The sequence below is a fragment of the Aricia agestis genome, chromosome 4 (assembly GCF_905147365.1).
Source record: "Aricia agestis chromosome 4, ilAriAges1.1, whole genome shotgun sequence".
Classification (NCBI taxonomy): Eukaryota; Metazoa; Arthropoda; class Insecta; order Lepidoptera; family Lycaenidae; genus Aricia; species Aricia agestis.
In genome coordinates this window covers 622039-641001 of record NC_056409.1, presented here as the reverse complement: position 1 = coordinate 641001, position 18963 = coordinate 622039, and the positions used below count along the sequence as shown (strand labels likewise).

The window sequence follows — 18963 nt, the reverse complement described above, 5'->3', positions numbered from 1 at the left end:
ATATTAAAGAATTAAAATACGCGTTTTATGCTTTAAATTCAAGAAGGTTATTGAAATATATCGGCGTATTATATTTCACGGCGGTACAGTAGGTAAGTATTTACTTAAATAGTTAAATCTAATGTTATCTACACGTGTGGATTTCAAAGTTGCTCTTCTATAATAGCATTAGGAATGTGCAGAATTATTGCAATTTGCATATGAGACCGCCAAATGGCGTCACGCGTCGGAGTTGAATTTGATGAGTGCGCACTGCATGCGTCTGCAAATTACAACATAAACATTTGTTCAATTATGTACCAACGTCATATCACATAAGCAACTAGTCATCATGTAAGTCACATGTAAAATAATTATTACGTTAAACCTAGTTATCTATCCAACTAGAATAAATTTAACTGTTTCTTTCTTTGTATGAAATAAGTGCCTAAAGTTTTTCACTCCGATTTATCAATGTACCAAAATATGTAGAAAACTAGAGGTAATTTATTGCGGCAAAAAGTAGAGGTATGGGATCCTGGGAATAATAAGATAATGAGAGAAATAATGAGCTCGTCTATTCCTCACCTCCCACTTCCCAGCACCATTAGTGAGCTCACGGACACAATACCATGACAATGAAAATGTGATTGATTGTGGCGCATAATAGAGGCAGGCATGAGGCAGCGGTCACCCATCCATCACCGCCGAACTGGACGCGCCTTAACCCTGACCCCCTTTAACTGTTAAATATAACTTTGGTAAATAGCTGATGAGTCGTTTACTCTACTATGTTAATTTGTTATTGAGCCTCGCACGTCACGAGGTCTGCGCGGGTTTTGTAAGAATATTTTAATTAATGCTTGTTAATGACAGGGGCGTAGCGACCGCCGTAAATGCCGTATATAATTGATATATACGGCATTTGCGGCGGGGTATAATTTAGTGTCAGTGTTAGTTTTAGTATAAATGTATGTATGTTAGTCTATAAGGTATTTATTAATATGGGCCAAGATGCCTGACTTAAATAAATGAATAAAATAAAAAATATATATAACTGAGTCGTGAGTCGTGAGAGCCCGCACGCGAGATGATTGATTCGGGATATTCATCAATAACCTCAAAAGCTGCAGACACCGCAGTACATTTGTTCGTCACTCAGTTAGCCTCTATGTACTAATAATAAAGTTACTGATACGTAAGGACGATGCAAAAGTTAGAAGCATTGTTTTAGTCGTATTTATCCTAGGCCTACTTGCGCAGATCGGAGCTTAAATTGAGCATTGGTTAAACAATTTATAACACATAAAACATGTTATCTCATGTCACAAAAACGGAGGATGATAAAGATGATAATATGATTAGTAAAGAGATAAATAATTATTGTTGTTGTCATTCTTTATTATTCGGTCCTATAGAATCTTCGTACTTGGTCTGTCAGCAATGCATTATAAATTATAAATAATAATCCTAAATACGATAATTAATACTAGAAGACGCCCGCAACTCCGGTGCATCGAAATTCGTTTGTCGCGCGGGAAAATGTATCCTAGATGTCCTTTCCCGGGAATCAAAGTATCTCCGTACCCAGCAAAATCGGTACTGTGGTTTGGTCGTGCAGAGGTAACAGACAGACAGACAGACATACACATTTTCTCATTTGCAATATTAGTATGGATTTGTAACAACTAACACAACTAACAACTAACGATATTATGTTTCACAACCCGCGGTATCACGTGTGACTGTGTGTCAACACCAGTTGTCGGTATCTCGCGCGGCCCGCGGTATTAAGGAGAGAGCACACTGAGACGGGCCGTGCCGGGGCTCAGCGTGCCGGGGCTCATCGCAAAAATCCGCCTCCATACAATTTGTATGAAAGCGGAAATCCGCTGCGCCCCGACACAGTGTGCGATACGCGCATCCGCTTCCATACAAATTGTATGGAGACGGATTTTTGCGATGAGCCCCGGCACGCTGAGCCTCGGCACGGCCCGTCTCAGTGTTCTCACTCCTTTAGGAGTCAATTCACATTGCAAAAGGCGATGCGAATTGCGATGCGTTTTCAAACGAGGTTTTCAAATTTGTTACAGGCAGCCTAGGCTGGCACCGCGAGCGGTAACACTTCAATGTGTATCTTTTTGTTTTAAAATTAGGTTCAGTTTTGAATAAGTCATTAAAAATGCATCGCCGTTCGCAATGAACCGACGTGCCTCGTTGCAATGGGACCTGACCTTTACCCGCGTTTTGTCGTTTGTCGCAATTCGTTGGAGAGTGGAGTACAATGTACAAGTGTGCAAAAAAAATCTCAATTACACCGTGACGGAGTTCTTATTTAAATATTTTTCCAATTTGTATTTGTATTCGGTAGTCGATATACGCAAGTGCAAAAAAACGATCGCAGAATTTTAAATAATTTTTGTATCGACTTTATTGTATTCTTCACGATTTGAGATTTTACTTATAATTTATTCAGTGTACACAACATTTTTATCATGGTGAAGTACACGAACGAACAACGTCTGCAAATCTAAAAAAAATACTACAGAAAATCGGAGTTGGTGGCCGCTACTTTAAGAGCGTTAGCTCCGATTTTCGATCGTAATTCTCGACTTTGTAGACAGCCAGATTGGCCACGATTATGGATTATTTTTGGCCCGGATTGGAAGATGTCTTGGGCATAGGACGGCGCCACAGGCCACACAACACACGTTACAATCGATTTATTGAAGAGCACGTTTGATGAGCGTTTTATCTCAAAAAATATCGACCAGTCGATTAACCGCCTCCTTCATGCGATTTAGCGCCTCTTGATTGTATTGTTTGGGGCTGCGTCAAGTTGTTGGGTAAACCGACGACGTTGGAAGAACTAGCCGAAAACGAGAAATAGCCGAAATGTGTGGCCGAATCATAGAACTAGGGGTTCAACAACAAAACAACAAACTAAAATTTTGGAATGTCTAAAATGGTTTTTATTTCATAAAAAAAAGTTATAAAGTCCCCATTGAAAAACCCCTTATATATGTATGTACTTAAATAATGATTATAAATGATATACAACATAAATTATTATCAATTATAAATTATAATATACAACATAAATATAATAAATAAATATATAATAAACTAGTCAAGTGCACACCAGGCCATGCAAGTAAAAAGGTTTCGGAGGGAGTTTTTTTATCGTTTAGTTAGTTTGTCAAGTTTTTTATATTGAAATATCGAAGCATTTTTCAAGCAGGAATCTACAACAATAAGTCTCAGAAACGAATAATAATTACCTACTTGTAATTAAGGCCCATGCATTAACAATCGAACTCTTCATTTAATTAAAATTTTAAAAATATGACTTTTATTCACCCATCAAAACTGAAAAAAGCAGAAGACTCGTAACTACAACTAAAAAAACATGGCACGTATAATATAAACACATTAGGAATGTAGTTGGTGAGTCGATAAGAAGAAAATATCGAAAGAACGAAATCGAACAGTTTATTTATTTGGAGCACGCTGACCTACTCGTGGTGGCAAATACAGGACCGTCAATAGCATTATCATGTTATCAGCGTATCAGGTGTCTGATAACGGCTGACTGCGGCTGACTCACCGCGCAGACGCCAGAGTGTGTGATACTGTGCTGTGATGTCCAGGGGATTATTCTATTATTGCTGGTTAATTCGCTATTAAATTCAGTGTTACATGTCTAAAATATTCTTCTATTCAGTTCACAATCCCTGTCGAGCAAAGTTGTGAGTGAGAGTGCCGTACCACGGTCCACGACTAGTGGTAACTGTTTAGGAGCAAAACTTCAGTCGGTTTGACAGCTGCGTTCAGAGGCATTTACTCTGACAGGGCCATCCTGCCAACGCCATAAAGCATTTTATCACTCGCATAAAACCCTTAGTGTGAAAGAACTACAGTGACCGAGGCCTCAAGCAGGGCAGGCCAAGGACTGGTGAGCGTGGGATGATAGCCAGTGACCATAGGGTGTAGATGGTGCTGGCGGCGGCTGCTGGCCACGATGGGTGACCACAAGGAGAGCGCGTGCTACTTCTGCAATGAGATGTTCGAGATGGGGAAGCTGCAGGTACTATCGGAGAAGTTGATTCCTAGGCAGATGGCGGACCTACGGTCGCGTTACGTCAAATCCAGCCGACCGATCACAGCTGACATTGACACAAGCCGACCAAACGACGTAGATCTGTCAATTGCCTAGGAATCAATTTCCCCGGGTATACACGACGATACAACTTACGAGGCCATGGCGAAACGAGAAAAGTTCAAAAGTAACGTGTAGGTATGTTAGCACGCGTCTTATGTTGTTAGTGTGCGAGTAAATTCTGAGAAGGACGCATCATTCTTAGTCTAAGTACTTACATGCGGTTTTGCTCGATAGTTTTACTCCAAATTGAGTAATAATTACTGTGTGGATCGCAAAACTGACAGCTCCTGACAGCTCGAAGGCTCGCATCGAGCCGCTCGAATCCTCGCATCGAGCCAGCTCGATGGAATTAAACATATTATCGATTTAGAATAAAACTATCGAGCAATGCTGAATGTGTGGACGAAATCCCGAGCCGCGGGTTTTGCTCGACGTGATTGCTCGTGAAGCCGTATGTGAGTACTTAGCATTATGTTGACGCCCACAAATCCTGTTGATTATAATGATACTAGTTGACGCCCGCAACTCTGTTGCGTCTAAACTCAACTCAACTGTACATATTTGTCGGCGTTAAAAGTATCCTATGCCCAGTGCCGGTTTTAGCACTACCGGCGCTCTGGATGAGAATTCTTCGGCGCCCAGGATGCTGGTATTGTTAAAAAAAATTGGCGTCCCTTTTGTTTGCCTTCAGTGTCCTTTTCTATCCGGTGTCCTGGGCGGTCGCCCAACGTCACTAACACCAACAGCGCTATTGCCTATGCCCTTTCCCGGGAAAGTATCCCCATATTAAATTCCAGCAAAATCGGTCCAGCGGTTTGGGCATGAAGAGGTAACAGACAGTCAGACAGACAGACGGACAGACAGACAGACACACTTTCGCATTTATAATATTAGTATGGATAATAAAACAAAAAATATATTATATCGCAAATTGAAGTGGCGTTTAAAATCAACATTTTAATAAATTGAGCCTTAAACTCATATTATATATACTCACTAGCTGTTGCCCGCGACTTCGTCCGCGTGGACTTCAGTTTATAGCGCGCGATGTCAACAAAATTGGTGTCAAAAGCTTTTATAAAAAAACCCTGGTACCCATTAAATCAATACAGCTGTGCAGTGTGCAAACAATAAGTACTTCATTTTTGTATGTTAAACTTTATATATTATGCCAAATTTTAAAGCTTATTTAGCCCCCCAATTACACAACTTTACCCATAAACTATTTATCATTGATAGGTTTAGCCCCAATTTCACCAACGTCTGTTAGTGTTAACAGCTTGTTAAAATATCCTGTCTTCTCTTTCATACATATGAAAAACGAAACAGCTAACGTGATACTAATTCGAGCATTAACTTTAACAGTCGTTGGTGAAATTTGGTATTAAGGTTACGTCACTGCCTGCACAGATAAAGTACTGAGTTATTTAATACCGTAGAATAGATATAACAATCGAAAAAAATCGAGACTTAAATGTAAGATGATACCACCTCTTATAGAAAGACTTTTGAGCAAGCGTCAGCGCGATGTAGAAGACGCACGGCGCCATCTATTATGAATTTTTTGAACAAATTTACGACCCTTACAACCCTTTTTTCCAGTAAAAAAGTAGCCTATGTCCTTTCTCAGGCTTTAGACTATCAGTATACAAAATTTCATTACAATCGGTTCGGTAGTTTTGGCGTTTGGCGTGAAAGCGAGACTGACAGACAGACAGACAGACAGAGATACTTTCGCATTCATAATATTAGTACAGATTATGTGCACACTGCACAGCTGTTTTTGGGTATTTTGATTAATTAAGAGGATTCCACACCGCCCTTTTTTCCATACAAACGTTGTCCCTGTTTCCTCCCTGGATAATGCTAGTAGAGTTATATTTTTTTTCCTGAATATCTACGGCCACTAATACAATGTCCCTATGTTTTTTTTTTTTTTCATAATTTAATTATTAAATAAGATATGAACGTTCAAAAACACAAAGAAATGGCCAGATTTTCCACTGTGTTCAAACGTCCAGAAAACAGATTTGGCTAGATTATACAAAAAAAGCAAAACAGGAACACAGCTCAAGCCTTTTTTTAATCTTTAATGAAAAAAGTACTTAAATCGGTTAAGTTTTGGAGAAGGAATCAGGGGACAACGAATCGTTGATTTTCTGGATTTTCTGCAGTTGTCTCTATCGCGTTCTGCGGTATAGGCTTGAGGTAAGGGAGACAGCTATAGATATTACACGTACTTTTTTTTCATTTCTCTAGCCGCTGTTGTATCCTCTTAAGGGCCGCGCTACACCGGAATGGCAGCGGCGAGGCGAGCACTTTCAGCGCTGCCATTCCGGTGTAGCGCGCTGCGCGGCCCTAAGAGGGGTACCACTTACCAGGGTTTTAAAAAGTTTTTAAATTTGACACAAATTTTGTTGACACCGCGCGCTATAAACTAAAGTCCACGCGGACGAAGTCGCGGGCAACAGCTAGTTATGAATAAAAACAATAATATATAATAAAGTAGGTATGATTAGTTCTGTTATAATAATGAAGTAAAAAATAAAGCGCCATCTGTTTTCATATATTAGAATTAAAATGTTGATTGCATTGATATATTTTCTGGATGGAATATAGGCCAACACAACACACTCGAACTCCTTAGAAATGCAGTAGGAGTTCTATAAGATAAGATAGATTGATTATTATTATAGCAAGTGATAATATTATTAAACATAATATTCTAACGTATTAAAAACTATAAACAAAAACATAATAACTAATAAGTATGATTAGTTCTATGTTACAACGAAGTAAAAAAGCGCCATCTGTTGAATCGTATTAGAACTAAAATGTTCATATTGCATCGCGTCGATATATTTCTGGATTTTTTATAATATTATACATAAAATATATTTAAGATTTTTGAAATATTATTTTAATACACATCCAAGACCCAGGAACATTGAAAACTTTTTGTTCCGCCTGCGGGACTCGAACCCAGGACCCCCGGGATGAGCGCTTTCCACGCGCAATGCGAAGTAATTTTCATCGATATTTTCATGGAAATAAGATATTTTCCCACATCAAAATGTAGCCTATGTCCTTTCTCAGACTCTAGAATAACTGTGTACAAAATTTCATTGCAATCGGTTCAGTAGTTTTGGCGTGAAAGCGAGACAGACAGACAGACAGACAGACAGACAGACAGACAGAGATACTTTCGCATTTATAATATTAGTATAGATATAAAAATATTATTTATTGTTGTCGAGCTATGGTTTTGTTTCTTTTATTACTACTTTTTCTACTTCAAAAATAATGTAAAAAGAATTCAAAAGTAGAGTCAGAGCAACTAACTCATTTAAAACTAATCGGGCAAAGGGAAATAATTTCCCACCCGTAAAAACATAATTATTTTCAGTTTCAGTAATTTATAATCGATTTTATGTACATAGTATCCTAATTGACCTAAGAATATCTTGAGCCCTGCAAAACTGTTTTTTTCGTTATTAATCGTTAATCCGCTACAAAAAAAGTTTAAATTTTAATTTGTTATTATTTTTAGCAATATTCCGCGAAAACATTTTGTTTTCGCGGAATATTGCTATAACGTTAAAGCGTTACATTTCGGAAGAATTAACGCAAGTTAACGTTAATCGTTAATCCCTAAAGTGTAAACTTGCAGTTTTATATCGTTGGGTTAGTTAACTTATAAAACGGTTTAGGTTCTGGAAGTTAACAGGTTAGCTAAACAAAACAAATAATAATATCATTTCTCTGTATTCTAATAATACCCATTACTCAGATTTAGTACTTTTGGAACAGATTTGAATACAAACAATGTACCCAATATTCGTACAAATATTGAAGATAAAACCATCGTCATGAAATTCAAGGCTGATATTATTCAGTAATCCTATGCTGATCCCAGCGGGGCTAAAATGGTCGCTTTGAAGAATCATGATATGAATCATAATATGATTCATTTTTCTAAAATCGCAAAATGCAACTCTGCTTGCAATTCATTTCTGTATTTTTGTACTGATTTGACATTTCTCAGTTTGACAGTTTTGACAATCCATTTGCTGAATTGATTGAGAGGAATTGCTAAATGTGACCATTTTATCCCCGCAGCTCATCATTAACACCTACTTAATCGCATCTTCAATCAAAATATTATGTAAGTACTAGTACTACAAACTATATAGGTCCAACATACTATAAGACCTAGTCTTATAGTATGTTGGATGCTCTATAGCAGAGTTTTTCAACCTTTTATATATGAATGTGATGCGACCCCTAATATGAAAAAATATTTCACGCCGACCTTTGCTTTTTATCATGTACCCTATGTATGTTTATTAAAATCCTACTTATCCTATTATAATAGTTATCCTTAACTTAATCGTCTTTTTCTATCTATATTATTTTTTTTATAAAATAGTTCTCTCGACCTCTGGCGAACCCCAACCCGAAGGTTGAAAAACACTGCTTTGTTTTTTTTTAAATAACGAGCAAACGGGTCACCTGATGGAAAGCAACTTCCGTCGCCCATGGACACTCGCAGCATCAGAAGAGCTACAGGTACGTTGCCGGCCTTTGAAGGTAGGGAAGGGAATAGGGTAGGGGATTGGGCCTCCGGTAAACTCGCTCACTAACCGGCGTGAAACAGCGCTTGACCTGTTTCACGCCGGTTTTCTGTGGGAACGTGGTATTTCTCCGGTCGAGCCGGCCCATTCGTGCCGAAGCATGGCTCTCCCACGTATAAAATTTATTTTTTAGTAGATGTAGGTACTATAAAATAATATTATGTTACTATGAACTAGGAAGTTTATTGTTAATTAAAACTTCATCGTTGAAACAATACTAAACTGTAGAATTTCCCAAGCCGTATATATTCTATATTTTTTGCCAATTTTAACGAAATATTAGCGGAAATATTTCGGTACAGAATCATTGTCATTATAATATTGTTCTAGTGGCCTTCCAAATTATTATCAAACTAAACTAACTATAAAACTAAGTACTAATATAAAATGTTGCTCGCGACCACATGTCCGCCAAATAAAATCCCGAAAACCGTACATTTTATTTATTTATTTATTTTATTTATTAAAAACTTTATGCACATACAAGACGTACAAAGGTGGACTTAATGCCTTAAGGCATTATCTGCCAGTCAACCTTTGGGCGATACAGAAACAAAATTGTATAGGTGCCAGTCAAGCTACAAAAATAAGAAAAAAGAACTGAACTAACTTACTAAAAATACAACATTATATTACATTAATTATACTAATAGAATATAATATATTAAACTATACTAATATCATAGATACACTGATATTATATAAGATAATATATATAAATAATAAGACTATAAATATATTGAGTATATACTTAAATATAATATACTATATTATATACTTACATCAATAAATATAGTAAAAATATTTGCCAAGATATTATGGGTATTAGATAAAAATAATGAAATATGAATATACTTACTGTAGAATATCAAAACTAAGAGTCCGCCAACTGCTTCAAGTAGAAGTCACGTACTCTGCGCTTAAAAGTGTCTCTGGTTTTTGACATCCTGATTTCCGGAGGAAGAGCGTTCCAGAGGAGAATAGCCTGGATATTAAAAGAAGAGTGGACGAAACTTGACTTATGGGAAGGACAACTTAAAAGCTGATTTGAAGTGGATCGGAGGTTTTTATCGTGCCTGCTACAACGGTATTCAAAATGAGTGGCGAGATATTCAGGAGTATTAGGATGATGCAGCAGAGAATATAGCACACATAGCGCTCGCATGGAGCGGCGCTGGCGTACTGGTAACCAGTGCAGCTTAGAGCGGTACGAAGAAACGTGATCGTATTTCCGAAGGTTGAATATGAATCGAAGACAGTTATTTAACAATCGATCGAGTTTGTTGAGTTTGTCGGCATTAAGATCAAAACAGCACACGTCACCATAGTCGATTATAGGGAAAATGAGGGTCTGGACCAGCAAAGTCTTGACCGGAGTAGGAAGGAAATTTTTGAGACGGTAAAGGGATCGCAGCGTAATTGTGACTTTACTTGACACATTAGAAATATGGGATTGCCAAGTTAGAGAGGGATCAATATGTAAACCAAGGTCTTTTACGCTTGTACTAAAAGTAATAACAGAACCGTTATAGATAACCGGTGGAAGAGCGCCTATGTTCACTTTACATAAGCATCTCGGGCTACCTAACAAAATTGCCTGGCATTTTGTGGGATTTACTAATAATCCGAAGTTACTGCACCAGTCTTTTATTGCTCTTAAAACCTCGTTTAATTCCGCAATGGCTGCTGATAGCTGCTCCAATCCTGCCTGGATATAAAGTTGCAGGTCATCGGCATATAGATGATACGCAATATGAAGTCTTTTAGTGAGCAGATTTATAAAAATACAGAAAAGTAGTGGAGATAAAATACCGCCTTGTGGAACGCCAGCGTCAAGGTTCTGCCACTTGGAGGATGAGCTCTCCGTGCGTACCGACTGCTGACGACCACGAATTTTCCCGTGGTAATCCACATCGCACAATGCATTTGGCACATGCTTAGGTACATTAAGCATGTGCCAAATGCATTGTGCGATGTGGTCAACTCTATATCTGTTACATTTCACAATCCAGAAGATGCAAACAATCAAATCACTTAATTAAAATACTAATTCCTTTTCTCCGGTATTAAAGTATCAGCTGTCCTTGCCCTGGACTCAAAGTATCTCCGCAAAAAATTTCAGCAAAACCTGTTTAGCGGTTTGGGCGTGACAGGCAGACAGACACACTTTCGTATTTATGTTTTAGTATATATTAAAGCTAGTGACAATAATAGTAAGTAACTAACGATGAGGCAATAAGTTAGATCATAGATGGCATATACCTACCTACCTCGTGTTGATTTTCCAGTTAGTCTGGTTTTTATTGCCCACAAGTAATATTTTAAATTAAATTTACATACGAGCAAAAAGTTAAATCAACTTTTAACTCCTAATATTAATAGGTTGTATTAATTTTAAACATAAAATATTAAATTGTGCACATAATTCATAAATTAAGTACACACAATACACCGAATAGTTATAGCTAAAGCCGGGTCCAGACGAGTGTAACGTGTAATGTAATTCACCGTGTAATGTAACACGAATTCTACGTGTGGACGGCACTACGAGCATTACATGTAACGCTCGGGGTTTATTCATCGGCTGTCGGTTTTCGCGCGAGCACAAAGGCTCGTTTGGACAATTCGCTTTGAGTTCGTGTGCCACAGTGTTGACGCTAAATTACACGTAATCTTACATTACACGTTACACTCGTCTGGACCCGGCTTAGCTACATGTAGCACGATTGCATAATTTTGCAGACAATGCAAAATAGTTTACTATGTGAATGTAAGTCCGTCTAAATTGCAATATCCTAATTAATAATTATTCAGCAGATTTTTTGGTCTTAATAAATGTCAAAGTTAACAGTGGTCTGGTGTAACGTTTAAATATTCTTAGCGTCAGATTTAGGGGGGGGGCACGCTGGAGTTTATACTTTATGCCCCGTTCGGCAACTTAGATAACTTAACTAAACTAAGCAATAAAGTAGGTAAGTAAATAAAGGTCCTCTAAGCTCCCAACAGTCTTTGAGCTACGTAAGGATTTTAACGATTTTAACTACTTATGAAGTATTGGGTAAAAGAAACTCATTTTTTTGTGGAAATTGGAATAAAACACTTTATTTTTCCAGAATCATCTGAAGCAGTGTGGCAGCATCCTGGAGCAGTGTCCACTGCGGTGCGGCGCGTGGATACAGCGCAAACACCGCGACAACCACGTCGCAGACTGCCCGCAGATGGAGAAGGTAATAGAAGGACGGAAAATTACATCCAACGGGATACCGGGATAGGATATCGCTAGATACAACGGTGACGGTGGCCGGTTTCATCGAAACATAATATACCAGCTAATTAAGGAGTCAATTTTATAGTGACCACGTGTGTGCGCAGAACAAAAGATACTCACTTCCTTCAGGGTGAAGCCAAACGAGCGTAATTTGTGAGTTGCGAGTCGCAGAATTTCTGCTACATTCACTTTCATACAAGTCCTGTTTGATTCACACGAGCGTAATTTTGTGAGTTATGATTTGTATGAAAAGATATTTACGCGGCAGAAATTCTGCGACTCACGACTCACAAAATTACGCTCGTTTGGCTTCACCCTTTGGGAGATTGCAGACGGCACACCTTTTGTGTGATCGAGTCTCCGGCGCACATACAGTCTGCATGGCCGCGCCTGCAGACTGTATGTGATCTGATATCTCCCCTACTCTCAAACCTAGTGGGACGGACGACCGACACGACTGGCGAGAGATCAGGCGCAGGACCGATTTCTTACATGACCATCCGACGCATGGATCATCTAAACTTGCCAGACAATCAAGTGATCAGCCTTCATTGTCATAACCAAACGTGGAAATAACATAATATTGTTTCCAACGTGGAATTGAACCCACCACGGTCAAGAGCCATGCTCTAAACCACTGGACACAGAGTAAGACTATATACAGCTGCTCTACACACACCTAGGCTGCAATCTGTATTTAAGATCGCCTGCATCGTCCTCCTTGCAATTTAAACCATGGAGAGCTAGTTTTTAATTTTAATTAATGTTATGTTAATGTGTAGGTTGTAGGAATAACTAATATAGTGAATATAAAGCGGGTTTATACAATAAGCTTTTTGTGTTGAAATTTTACGAGGCTTTTTTGCAATTTTTGCCGGTGCTTACCTACCAGGATGTACTTTTTATGGTTAAAAAAGGTTACAACGAAGACAACAATAACAAAGATTCAACATAACATTTTTATGTAAAAATGTTACTTAAGTACCTACTTATCATTTACGTTAAGTTTATGTTACCTACCATACGACCTCTACACCACGATTACGTTGGGCCATAGTGGACCACACACAAAGCCACGAGTATATTATAGTATAAAGTTAAGTATATTTAGTTGTCATCTAGAACTACCATGTACTATCAGAGAAGTTGATTCCTAGGCAGATGGCGGACCATTTCACCTAAGGTAATTTGGTCGCGTTAAGTCAAACCCATCCGACAGATCCATAAAGTTAATATACCTAGCGGAATAGTGCCCCCGCGCATTAGGTGGCCAGGCCGCGCGGCCAGCCCGCGCACTCTGCGGCCAACATTGCGGCCATTTTTGCGACCACAGTCAGTCGAGTTCACATCGTGCTCCAAAATGGACGTTGAAGAAGAAATTATTGTTGCGCTAGTTTGTTCATTATTAACAAAAGATAAAGAAAAAAAGGACCAAGAAATTTTAGATTCATCCATTGTTACGGGAGAGGCTTACGAAAGGAATATCATATTATCACTTATAATTTCCAGACGAACTGCAATATTTTACTATATGAGAATGTCTAAAAAAACTTTTTACGAGATCTTCAACATACTTAAACCCCATATTACTGAATACTGGATACAAAAAAAGTTTGGCCGCGGCGACCAGTGCGCGCACACTGAGTATAATTTCATACAAATTCCCGTATCTCGTTGGCCGCGTGTGTGTCGTGGTCGCGATGCTTTTCGTTGGCCGCGCGGTCAAAGCGTGGCCGCTGGCCGCTGGTCGCGTAATGCGCGCACCATATTATATTAACATGGAGTTGGCCGCGCGGCTAATGCGCGGGGTATGGACAGATCACAGCATTGAATTGACATACGCCGACCAAATGACGTAGGTCTGTCTGCTGCCTAGGAATCAATTTCCTCGATGATACATTGAAGAAGTTATCTAAAACAAGGTACTCTGTACAGAGCCGATCATCGTCGTCACCGACGCACGCGCGCGCGTCGGAGCCGGCGCCGCCGCACACGTGGACGCCGCGCGACGCCCCGCCGTTCTCCGACGCCCTCACCTTCCTCGAGAAAGAGGTCGCCGCCATCAAGTGAGTACCATCCTGGAGTGATAATAGACCTAAAGGATGTTGGAGAAGGAAGAGCACAACTGTCCAATCATGTAAGGTACATTAAATTTCGACCTCAGATGATGTGTGACTGTGTGATTATCCATTCATTTCAACTAATGCCCAATTCAAAAACCCGATGCCCAATTCTCGAAAGTATAACTTGACACTTTTTACATGCGTTTCCACTCTCCAGCTTGTTAATATTGGCTGCACCGCATAATAATAACGCAGCTTTACATACGTACCTACTGGCTACTTCTGTAAATTATTACGAAAATTGACTTCCTCGATAACTAATATTTGAAACGTCAAAAATAAGAAAAAACTATTCGCGACAAAACCCTTACTCTGCCAATACCCAGGCTGGTGGTATCGGAGGAGGCGGGCGCGCGCGAGGTGCAGGCGACGGAGCTGGAAACCGTGCGCGCGCGGCTGGTGCTGCTGGAGGAGCGGTCCGCGCACTTCCTGCAGGCGGTCACGGCGCTGCGGGCCGCGGCCGACGGCGAGGCGGCGCGCGCGGCAGACCTGGCGGCGCAGTTCAAGCACGACCTGGCTAATGTGCAGCTGGCGGTGCAGGTGGGCCTTTACATGCTGTAACAGCAACAGCATTGCTGTTAGATGGTATGGTTTCTGAACGACGCATTTGACTTCAATTCCAAGGATGGCTAAATAAGTACCTACCGACTACTTACAATTAAATGTCACCATAATAAACTGACGGTTAACTGGACCACGAATCCCCAGGAGGTGCAAAGCCAGCAGCTGTCGATGGCCCTGCGGTTGGAGGGCGCGGAATGCGGGCTGGCGCGGGAAGAGCGGGAGCGCGAGCTGCTGGAGCAGGCGCTCACGCACCAGGATGGCAGGATCCGCAGCATGCTCCAGCTCGGTAAACATAACCTAACTATTTAAAGAATGTTGCTGTAATGTAGACTTTACCTGTAATGGGCATTCATGTACGATTCTAGTATACATATCTACTGCAGTAGGCCAATACGATCTGGCTAGTAAGGAACCTGTAGCGGTACTCACAATTCGCCTAACAATCCTGCATCGCGCTATCGCTTAGCAAACTTTGCTAAGTACGTCGGCATACGACAGCTGAAATGTATCACGTGGGCTCCGGCCTGACCGAGCATAACATCTCGCTAAGTTCGCTCGGTCGGAAGATCTTCCTTTAGGGTCGCCACGGATAATATCCCCACAAACCAACGAAGTCTATAGTAAATCGAACTGGCCAATAAACAGAACGGTAAACAGCATACCCTAATTTCAGAGGAAGTGATCGAGTACATAAAGCAGACGGTAGAGGAGGAGAGCAAGCGGAACGCGGAGAGCCGCGCGACGCTGGAGGCTGAACTGGCGGAGGCGCGCCGCTCGTCCGCGCAGCTGGCCGACCTCGCCGCGCTCCGACACCAGATACAAACCGCCGCAGAGAGACCGGTCAGTCTTTCTCATTAAACACAATCCCCATGCCGTGTAGATATCGCGAAGGCTCTATACGATCAATCCGACGATCCAGGCAACGACTCTACGGCGTACAGTAGGTATGCGGCACGTCGGTTGGAATGAAAGATAAATAATAAACTCCAACATCAAATATGTCGATTGTCAAAGCGTTTCAATTATTTTTGATGTAAGCTTTCACACTAAAACCACAGTGCGGTTAACTGTGATGCAATAAGTCACAAGACACAGCCTGTTAAAGTCACTACTTGTGCTTGTAAATTGTAACTTGTTGTTTAGGGTGTGGACCGTGTGTCGGTGCTGGAGGTGTCTGTGGCGCAGGCGCGGGCGGAGGCGGAGGAGCAGGCGGCGCGCGCGGAGCTGCTGGGCCGCGACCTGCGCGCGCTCGCCAAGTCCTACCACAAGCTGCGCCAGGAGCTCGCCGACTTCCAGCACGCCGCCACGCTTGACAACCCGCTCTACGGCGGCGACGACGGTGGGTGATTGGCGAATCGTGCCCAGTTCCGGATTTTTTGACAGGAGTTTGTTTTCAATATCGTTGTTTATTGCAGGTTACTTCAAGACGTCACCCATTAAAAGCGCTAGTAAAAAGATAAACTTCTTTAAAAAACCTCCGCCTTGGAGAAACCGAGCATTAGATGGCATTAGTTTACATAATCGATCATTACGCTTGAAATTGTTTTGTTCTCAAAATAGTCGACTCCACCAAATTTTGAAGAATTTTGGAACAGCAAGTGGTACAATATGAAAAGATTGAACTCCTTAGTATCTATGTAGGTGTTACTCAGTAGTTCAATAGGTAGTTATGTAACGAATACATATTAATTATAATATTATTTTCCTACGTGACATTGTACGGTCGGATGATTCGAGATAAGTTCAAATTGAGGGGTCTAGGAACGCGGAGTCACTAACTACACATGTACAATGTATGTTATTACACCTACGATAGCACATCTTTAGCAAAGATCTTGACTCTTGGGCTTATTAAATCATAATTACAGACGCAGGCAGAGCTTCACTCATGGTATATTATTTAAAATTGTTATAAAAGTACAATTATCTTTGTGCGTAAGTTCAAGTGAGGCTTGCAATTACAATAATCACGTATTATATTGGTGCCCTTTGATTACAGGTCATCTAATTTGGAGAATCGACAACTTCTCCGCGAGAATGAAGGACGCGAAGGAGAACGACACCGTACTGAGCAGCCCGCTGTTCAGGACGTGCAAATACGGATACACACTCAAGGTTATTGTTTCCGTAGATTTGACATTAGACCGATTTGATATCGCGCTGTTTGTAAAACGGATGTATAAATAATCAATAATCAACAAAAAAGTTAAATTAAAAGGTTTATATCCGAATTATTGTGTTTCACAATAACGCTTTTTGGAAAGTCAACCACTTTTTTTTATAAGCAAACTGTGGTGATATATCATGTACCTAAAACAGTTTCAAAAATATAAGCTACGCATTGAGTGCGAAAAAAAATGTTTCATCAGCAAATAAAATACCTATAATAATATTATGTTATCGGCACCGTTGGCTTTGTGTTGCAGGCGGAGGTGCACCTGAACGGCATCGGCAAGTGGAAGGGTCGGCACGTGACGGCGACGGCGCGCTGCGTCAGCGGCCCCTACGACGCGCTGCTCGCCTGGCCCGCGGACCTCACGCTCAGCATCGTGCTGCGCGACCAGCCCGCCACCAGACAACAGGTCAGATAGACGGTACTAGGGTTACTAGCTATGTATACTCTCTCTTTCTCTATACTCATCCACTGAAGAAATTCGTGACACCAATTCCGACCACATCGTTCAATTTATGAGCAGACGCAATGGGTTGGGGATGGTACTCTAATGCGAAGAAGTCGCAATAGATTCTCAAGGGTCGCGCTGATATCTATAGGGCTACTACCTATGACCTGCCTTCAGGATAAAAAGACTAGCTATGTTGAAATGCTAGCCCGATGACCTTGTCAGCGACTCTCAGTCAAGTCATCCTACTCAAGCACATAGCTGGATTAATTATTACAGACGATAATTTACTTAAAATTATTGTAAGCACCACTATAACCTATCCTTATGCAGGGGTTCGAAACGATGGTTTACAAATTTCTTCGCTTCTGCTCTACTGGTCTAAGCCGGGCACATTGTTTATCTTTGTTCCACAAAAAGGTAACTTTAATGAACGAACCTTTTCAGGCCATGGACATAGTAAAGACGCTGGAGATCCGGCGCAAGGCCCCGTCCCGGCGGCGCGAGTCGGACGCGGACGAGGGGCAGGCGGGGGCGGACGCGGGCGCGCTGCAGCTCAAGCGGCAGTACGTGTTCATCCCGCACACCAGCCTCGACAAGTTCGACTACGTTAAGGGCGACGTCATGTTCCTAGAGTTCACTGTTGTCAACTAAAGTGACCTAAAGAACTCGTAATCGAAGGACTCACACACATAACTGCGAATTCGCATCGCATCGCAAATTACTGCGACAAAATTCATAATAATAATAACAATTGACATTACGATGCGATGCGAAGCCTATAGGCTTCTTCACTTGCGTACTAAAATATTAAGTATTCTCGCGCTCCTATCGAGTATGATATGTAGAAATGAAATAGCTATTTGGCGCAAGTGAAAAAGGCAAGCGATACGAATTTCTACGCTGTACGGGACCGAACTATGTATGAGTTTCTTCCTAGAGAGTTATATAGAGTTAGACTTTTCTACGCCTACGTTTGAAGGACGGGACTCAAGTTATGCGTCGCGCTTGCTATAGGTTAAGTTAATAAATGAGCCAAATTACAAAGTACAAAAACTACTACTATGTTTATGAACTAAACACCGATAAGTATACATATGTTATGTATTATTTAAATAAATTAAAAGTATTATATACCTAATACGTTTTTTTATTTATACCAGTAAAGATAATGAGCACATTGAGATGTTCCAAGTAACAGACAGGAACCTCTTTCCGAGACGTACGAGAAGCGACTTAATTAATAATTAGCGAAATCCGGGAGAAGGAAGTATCCTGTGACATATCCAAATAAACACGCTTCAAGTGGCCCCTTGGGAAATATCCAGGAGACGGAAGCATATTTATCCGACGAATGTATTTTTATTGTATTAAAGCTTACTTGTGCGTTTTTTGTAACGGAGGTTGTTCATTAACACATCGAGCCTTGGTGTTATGTTAATTTTCATTACAATCTCGGGGCCGACGCTATGATTTGGTCGTAAACATGTTAAAATTTGTACTTACATGCTAAAATCATTTAGTTTTATCTAAGTATAGTAAATGGTTTTTCTTAAGTTGCGAAGTTTTTTCTAACTACTTAAAAACTTGTAATTAGAAAAAACTTCGCAAC

General features: G+C 40.5%; 1 protein-coding gene across 1 annotated transcript; it reads left to right on the top strand.

Moving 5' to 3' along the window:
• Positions 1-3609: 3609 nt before the first annotated feature.
• Positions 3610-18086, top strand: LOC121726392 (TNF receptor-associated factor 5). Its single transcript, XM_042113740.1, has 10 exons — positions 3610-4066; positions 11889-12002; positions 13979-14109; positions 14493-14706; positions 14875-15016; positions 15404-15570; positions 15874-16069; positions 16730-16845; positions 17157-17312; positions 17799-18086. Exons 1-10 carry the CDS (start codon positions 4001-4003, stop codon positions 18003-18005), a joined length of 1509 nt encoding a protein of 502 aa, XP_041969674.1. The 5' UTR covers positions 3610-4000; the 3' UTR covers positions 18006-18086.
• Positions 18087-18963: the final 877 nt, after the last annotated feature.

Bases quoted from the DNA above. Each gene is read 5' to 3' on its own strand.
- LOC121726392 (XM_042113740.1), top strand. From the start codon at position 4,001: ATGGGTGACCACAAGGAGAGCGCGTGCTACTTCTGCAATGAGATGTTC. The intron at 4,067-11,888 runs GTACTATCGGAG...TTATTTTTCCAG, and splicing joins TCGAGATGGGGAAGCTGCAG to AATCATCTGAAGCAGTGTGG. The intron at 16,846-17,156 runs GTTATTGTTTCC...TTTGTGTTGCAG, and splicing joins AATACGGATACACACTCAAG to GCGGAGGTGCACCTGAACGG.